The sequence below is a fragment of the Alosa sapidissima genome, chromosome 1, assembly GCF_018492685.1.
Source record: "Alosa sapidissima isolate fAloSap1 chromosome 1, fAloSap1.pri, whole genome shotgun sequence".
Taxonomy (NCBI): Eukaryota; Metazoa; Chordata; class Actinopteri; order Clupeiformes; family Clupeidae; genus Alosa; species Alosa sapidissima.
The window spans coordinates 35,311,767-35,319,736 of NC_055957.1; the positions used below are offsets into that span (position 1 = coordinate 35,311,767).

General features: G+C 42.7%; 1 protein-coding gene across 4 annotated transcripts in view; it reads right to left on the reverse strand.

The window, feature by feature from the left end:
- LOC121713543 (CD48 antigen-like) overlaps nucleotides 1-3,061 on the reverse strand; it is a 31,281-nt gene extending 28,220 nt beyond the window's left edge. For 2 of the 4 annotated variants that reach the window (XR_006032849.1, XR_006032848.1), the window contains exon 1: nucleotides 2,937-3,058. Coding sequence is in view for 1 of the 4 variants with exons in the window: in XM_042098230.1 (XP_041954164.1) it covers nucleotides 2,937-2,991 (55 nt within the window). In the remaining 3 variants the exon portion in view is untranslated. Of the gene's footprint in view, nucleotides 1-2,936 lie in introns of all 4 variants that reach the window. The other 2 variants (XR_006032850.1, XM_042098230.1) reach the window with 2 other exon arrangements.
- Between the last annotated feature and the right edge of the window lie 4,909 nt (nucleotides 3,062-7,970).

Consider the following 7,970-nt stretch of genomic DNA (forward strand, 5'->3'; position numbering starts at 1 on the left):
ATGTTTGTGGACAATATATTAAACTGTTAAAGGCTAATTTGCTATCTTTATTGTCCGTGATGGTAGTCTGTATACACTTGTTGATTTCCACAGATATATGAAGTCGGCCGGCATCACCAAGTGTCTCCACGCCACACGCGGCTGCTGTTCTGTCTCTTATGAAGTTTATTGCGTCCTCTTCAACCCTCGGTTTGACGCTGGGGTTATTGTGTAACCTACTGGTTGTTGGTCCTGTCCTGGTATTGTTTGTCGTACCAGTTGGGATTGATCGTGCATGGGATTCATTTTGACTTATCTGCATAATGCATGTTTAGGGCTGTCTGGCCGTGTGATGCATGCTTTGCATGTTTGATTGATTGCTTGCTTTTCTCTGTGTATTTGCATGTGGTTTATTATGTTCTACTCCTGTGCCTTTCCTTTTTGTTCCCTGTTAATGCATGTTTAGAGCTGCTTTGTGCTGCATGCACATTTGAGTATTTGCGGGGTTAACTCACCTGTATCTTACAGCCCCTTAATTGTAGTGTTGCATTGTGGGAACTGCTGTGCATGTGTGTGGTTGTTAGTGGTGTGTGAGCGTGTATTTGTGTGCAGTACCGTTATTCCCCCCATCGCCGTGACCAGGGCGGTTGCACTGCTCCAGCTTGACCTCTGGGGCCGTCAACATCTGTGAGACGGCCGTTCCAGCCTCCAGCCCCACAGCTCAAAAGCTAAGTATAACCATACCGGCTAACGCTAAGTTAGTGTGATTGTGCTACCCACAGTTCTAACCATAGTCTCTCCCCCTCTCTCCCTTGTTCTCCTTTGGACAGGTGCGGTGTGGTCCAAGCGAGCGGCAGGCTCACCCTCAGGTGGTGGGGTCCCTTCACGTTTCCTGTAGCACACCTCGGGTGTCACTCCTTAGCTTTGGAGTGCAGTGTGATTGCAGTGCGAGTGCAGTGATTGCAGTGTGATTCTCACATGTGATGTGTGGGTGTCTTCTGGACCGCTTCCCCCCCCCCCTGTAGTCCTGCCGGTCGTGGTAAGCCCTCGCCCTGCTCCGTTTTCCCTTTTCTTGAGATTGCCCATAGACCTTGTGTGCCAGCTGACGTGCAGCCTCGCTGGTCACCGTATGTACGGTATGGTGTGTATGTGTGTTGTTGTGTCTCTCATACTGGTATCTTTCAGGGGAATTGCTGAGACATTTCCTCAGAGTTGGGTTTTTTTATAATTGTAACTAAGATCTGTCAATAAAATGTATATTTTTGGAATCTAAGTCTCTAGCTTCTCCTGAGTTTGAACCTGTTTGACCTAAATTGAACTCAAAGGGTTAGCATTGGCTTAAACTATTTCCTAGGGGTGAACCCTCCCCCTAGGTGGCGTTGTCGTCACTACATTATACTAAATTTCTCATACCACTTGCCACATGTGTGAACAATATCTTGTCTTGACATAGTTTGAATCAGTCTGTCAACTGGCTTGAGAATGCGACCAAATCTAGACGTCACCTGTGCGGATGTACTAGGATTTTCAGACTGTGAGACATAAGCTACTGTATCAACATTGTTCAACATGGAAAGAAAGTCAAAATCTCGCAAAAGAAACTCGAGATCTCGCAAAAGAAAGTCAATATCCCGCAAAAGAAACTCGAGATCTTAGAAAGTCAAGATCTTGCAAAACAAACTCGAGATCTCGCAAAAGAAACTCGTGATCTCGCAAACCTAGTCAGTGTTTGTCCCAAGTACATACCTTTTCTCAGTTTTTTTTTTTTACCTTCGTTTTTTTTTTTTTTCATGTCACCTCCCGGGCTCCGTACTTCTTCCTCTCTTTGCCTTTAATTTATGTTGTTGGGGGCTCACCTGTTGCCCAGTGTTTAACTGATTGTGGAGTTTACAGTGAAGCACCTTAGTGTCTTTATACCCGATAGCTCTGTATAAACAATTGGTTCATGGGTGTGTATTTTTGGAAGGTACAGTGCCTTGAAATTGCAAAGAGGAGACATTATCTGAGCTGTTTGTGTCTACAGTAGAAAAATGTGTTTAGAGTTTTGTAAATCAATGTGTGTATTGTTTTGCAAAAAGTGTGATACTGATAATGTGCTGGGCTGATATTTTGCAAGTTGCTTTTGTAAGTTTTCGCTAACTGTGTAGGTTACTTTTGATTTTAGTGTTTAAGCCTTTGTAAAAAACTGTAAACGCTACATTAATGTCAATTCAGGTTGCTGTTTACACAGTTACATTTTGTGTATGTTTTTTTTTTATGAATTGAATTCTGCAGTGCCACTTAAGGCAGTGGATCTCTGACCTCTCACACACACACACACACACACTATATAGATTTAACCTGGGCTACATATATATATATATAGTATAATGTGGTTTGTTGTAAGATTACATGTTGAATTTTGTATGAATATGGGTCGCTATAATTTAACAAATTGAAATATATATAATATTTATAAATATTGTTCCACGTGCCCCTTTTTCAATTTGAGCACCTGGCACCTCCAAAGGTCTCTGCACGGACCTGAACAGGGTCACCATATCTCAATGCTCCTATGGTCATGAGGATCCGAAAGCTGTCACTTGGTTTCCCATTTTTAAACATTGCAATAACGGGGGCAACCAGAGTCAGTGGAACCGAAAAATAAACTTGGTGATCCTTGGCAAATTAATCACATTCTAAAACCACCTCTTCCATAAAAACACTGTCAATTCTTGTCAATTACAATGTTGTTCTGCTTTAGGCCTGGTGCTCAGTGTTCAAAGGCAATTAGAGGAAAACCAAAACACAATAAATAAGTAGATACCAGCATTTGGATGGGAAGGAAAGAGGCTAATCTAAAAGAAGCATCATGCATCCTCGAATCAATGGCCTTTGTACTGTGTACTTTGCAACACCCCAAAATTAAGTGTAGCCTACCCGCTAATGTCAACCATCAGTTAGTTAAATGTTTCTACCTGTATGAAGTGCGAAGGCCAGCTGAAAGAAACAGCACAAAATCCTCATCGACATTCTGAACACAACCGTATACTAAATGTTGAAGAATTGTTTCCTGTAAATGGGGGTGGGGGAGGCGGGAAGATATGTCAGTTGCAGTAAGCCGGCAGTGGTGTGAGAAGAAACATTGGCCTACTTTTTTTCATATGTTTTTCACATGTTCCACATCCTTTCCCTGAGTGATGAACATAGGCTATGCCTAAACTCACATGTTACAGGGATAGTCTTTGTTTAGGGTGTAGCCTATGTTTTCAAGTAAAAGACAAACATGTTGCTGTTGGGTGGAAGCCTTGTAATCGGAACGCACCCCTTGTATCTCCAAATCCATGAATTTTCAGGAAATGGGGAAAAAAACACTTGAATTTTTTAAATAATCCAACATTGCGTCATTAAATTTATTATTTTTCTTTTTTTGGAGATACAAGGTTTCCACCCGCCTGGGCCTAACAATATGACACCACAATGTCGCCACCTGGCGGAGAGTAACAGGAGTGGCGTTGTGGTGTTGTTATTGTTGTTAAAATGGCGACCGGAGGAGAGGCCCCCCCGAGTCTTGGTACCTTGCCCTGTTGGGATTTGCAGAACATTTTAGGACATCCAGCCCCCCGAAGATTCGTCTTTGCGTGCATTGTCTCCAAGCCGTTTTTCAGTTCATGCCGCCGCAAAGGGTCAAAGCCGAACTCATTTTCAGCTGGGTTCTGTCTTATATCATCACACTAAGAATAGCGAGCTGGCCCGGAATCACTTGGAAAAAGACACAGGAGAGCAGGCCTATGGCTGGTCCTGTTGTGCTGTCCTCCATGTGAACTCTCTGTGTAAAAGTGTTACTCGTAATTAATTAACGTTCATATTACTTGGATATATAGTATTGGAGGAAATAATTAAAAAAATTATTAATTATTAGTCTTTAGAAATAGGGGAAAGACCAAACAGGATACAACAAGGATCGAGGAGAATCGAGGATTTGAAAGTGCTTTATCCTCAATAAAATATTGGTCACAGGATGGTGACGCGCTGTTCGGGGGGAGAGAAGTTGAGATGCTCTGCCAGCAGTTTTGCATCGATAGCCCGCGGAATGTCATCAGGGCTTTCAGGGAAAGTGTATCTAGTTGATCATTGGTTACTGGGTGTGGATGGTCATCATTGCAATATATAGCATACTTTAGCGCCGAGTCTTCTACCCTTGTTGGACTGTTTTGTTGGTTCCCCTGTAGGCTACCTCCTGTTTTCCCGGTCTGTGTGCGCGTGTGTGTGTGTGTGTGTGTGTGTGTGTGCGCGTGATTGTTTGTGTCTCCCGCTCCCTCTCTGTGTCATAGAATGTGTCAGTACCGATGTGTTTTGATTGGAGGGAGGTGTCCAGGGGGGAATATTTAGGGTTTCAGATAGATATTCAGATGTGTCAGTCAGAAATCACTAATCATTCCACGCTGTATCTAGTTGATTATTTATTACTGGGTGGTCATCATTGCAATATATAGCATAGCCTAGGCCTACTATATATGTTTTTATTTCGGCCTATGCGTAGGGTGTTTGTCTAGTTTTTTTCGATAATTTGATAATGGATAATTGCTGCTTTTTTTACATTTTACACCCATGCAGTGCCGTGTGTTACAAGTTCTGAAGTGAATAAACATTGCCCTGATGTACACACCGCGTTGTTTAGTTTTTTTTAGTTCAGAGCTATGTACGCAGGTTTTTTTTATTGTTGTTGGTCCGTAACCTCAAATCCCCGTTTTGAGTCGCCGGATCCACCCCGCCTTTGCGCTCCGGCACCTCCCACTTTACAAATTAAGCACTGACTGTAGCCTATAAGCTTCGTACATAATGTTAAACATAGTTTTGGATTCAGTGGCAAGATTTCTTGATTGTACAGTGCCTGTCTCTCAGTAATGTTTTAAAATGAGAGCTTCGTCAGATGGCAGTAGGCTACTTTGTCGGCAGTCTTGAGAAATTCGCTTTCTAACAGAACATAAATATGCTGCCCAGAAACCTCGTGAATAGTTCTGATTTTTTTTAACTACACTAACGAGGTTGAAATATAGCCTTTGTCTACAGCATCTCCTTAACAGTAATGTTAACAAAATGACAGCATTCATATGACAAAGGAAAACGAATTCGGTCACTCAAGACAGATAGATAGATAGATAGATAGATACTTTATTGATCCCCAGGGGAAATTCAAGACTGTGCCACAGCAACCAGTGTAGGCTACAGTCCTACCCAATAGGCCTACTTGAAGCAGATAGCGTTGTCTGACGGTCGAGTGGGTTAATGCACGTATTTCCAGAACAGGTCTGCAACTTTCAGGCAGTTCTGAGTTTGAATCTAGGCAGGAGTAATGATGCAACGGTTTTCCTTTAGAAATCTTTTTTATTGAATCGAAGTTGTAGCCTACTACAGACATTCGATGAAGTGTTCTGCAATGAGTCTGTTTTTAACCCAACTAAAAGATAGCCCAGTAAATTAACTAAACTTTTCCCAGTAGCAAACAGTTTTTTCTGGAGGCTACTTTGAAACTTCTGCGGGGTAACGGGAGCATATGTTTTTAAAACATAGGCCTAACTTGCATCTTTCCATTCCAACCATTATTAGGCCTAGGCCTATTGTTATCATTTTTTGCAAGGTGTTGCTCCTGGCAAGACTTGTTTATAAGACGTTTGGTGATTAATTGATAGCTGTTTTGGGACACGTTAAACTTTCTTTATACACGGGTTTCCCATTTACCGACAAAACTAGATGCGCGCGCAGCCGTGGGGCAGAAGACGCTTGGTGGCCGTCCACAACGTTATAAACTTAACCTAAATAGGCGGCTGCTGAAAGCTACAATCGCATACAAAAATGCATACAACACAGAACCCGCTTCTCGCATTAGTCACTGACAGTAGACACGCTTCCAGCCTAATGACTTTCACACATGATTTGAATGATTTACAGTAGGCCTAGACACATCAGCGCTCCACGTGTAGAGACTGTGCAGAATACAATGTGTGAATGGTGCTCAATGATTTGCCAATAGCCTATAATAGTCTTCTGCTGGGTTGCATGTAGCCTACAGTTTTACTGTACATGTTTTCAGCCTTTATTGGTTAAATGACCATTTTTATTACGAAAATATTTCTTAACTTCAAAAACTCAGTGTCTAAAACTCAGTGTCATTCACACTCAACCCTCTTGACGTTTGGTGATTAATTGATAGCTGTTTTGGGACACGTTAAACTTTCTTTATAATGAGCGCATAAAACGACTTGTTGACGTTTTGGGACATTAAGCTATGTTAAGCTTTTTCACATTAAGGATTGTATGTCCTTAATTTATTTATATATTTAGGCTACTTGCGCAAACCCTGGATACTTTTATTGCCACACAACAATATTGGTAGTATTTGTTACATTAGCTTCAAAAAGCACCGCTTCAGAAAGCTGCACTGCTTGTGAAAGAAGGGGGTGGGGGAGGGGAGCTTGCAGCCAAGTGTCAGAAAAATGCATGCAACACAGAACCAGCTTCTAGCATTAGTCACTGACAGTAGACACGCTTCCAGCCTAATGACTTTCACACATGAGGCGTGCCACATCTGGAAAGCCGTCTGGCCGACAGAACAGCACAGCTTGCAGCAGAGAAAGCTCGAGTAGCCGAGAGAGACGCCGAGAATGATCGGTTGAAAGCGGAGGTCAACAACCTCAAACGAGAGCTTCAACAACTCAGAGAGACCAGCCACTTGGAGAGCCACAGAGACATTTTACAGGAGATGAGAGCTGGAATCAGAGAACTTCGGGCGATGCTACGTGAGCAGAGAAGTTATTCGATGTCTGAGAGACCAATCCCCAGGTGCACCTGGACACCAGCTCCAGAATCGCCCTCCTTGCAGATGTCTCCATTGGCCCTCTCCGTCACACTCAACGACAGCATCCAAGTTCCAAGTTCCTAGATGTAGGTACCGAAGACCACGACCACCAAGATTCACCAACAGAGCTATGGCCAAGTGGGCAGATACGGATGCCTGCTCTTCAGGTCCATCGTCACAGAGGAACACTATAAAGCCTGGAGCAAAACCACCAACTGGGATGGATCGAAGGGCAAGCGAGCACTGCCACAGAATGTGAAAAAATTTGTGGTCTCAACACTGCAACGAAAGTTTCCTGCTATGGGGAGGAGTGACCTGAAGGACTGCATCAACAAGATCAACGAATTCCTCCGCACAACACGCAGATCTTCCCAGGGATTCAACGTGCTTTAAAAGAACCATATGTAAGATTGTGGCCAAAACTGGTACTGCAATCACTTTCAAATTACTGTAGAGCGGTGTATCCCCTCCCCCTCCCCCCTGACTCGAGGTTGCCAACCCGGATGCCGAAACACTACTAACTTCGTGATTAGTACATACAGTAGGTGGAGGGTGGCGCATCAGGCCAAAACACAACATGACATGACAAAACACAACATCAACATCAGTTGAGGGCTGCAACTTCACTTTTTAAAATGACAATATCCTGGCCGGACTACTGTTGTCAGTGATATAAATATTTGAAATGAACATGATTTATTAATGTCTAGTGACCTACCAGGGCCATTTTATGATTAATTAAAATACATTTCTTACATACGGTTCCTTTAAATGTAGACAGTAGAATGTAAAATGTAGACTGTTTATTATTTCAATAAATACGTTTTCTCTGAAGCACTTTCCCGACTTCGTCTTTCTATAGGCTAAGCATATTATGGAGATAGGGTAGAAAACTGGATTTAACTAAACAAATGTAACTAAGTAAACTGATTGTTTACTCTACAGTAGGCTATGTTGTCCCTCTCAGGCTGTACAGTAGGCCTATTGAAAGTAGGCTAATGAGTTCAATAGACACATTAGCGCTTCCATAATGACTTTCACAACTGATTGTTTAGCTTAGGCCTACTCTACAGTAGGCTATAGGTTATGTTCCCCCTCTCAGGCTGTACAGTAGGCCTATTCAAAGTAGACTAATGAGCTTAGACACATTAGC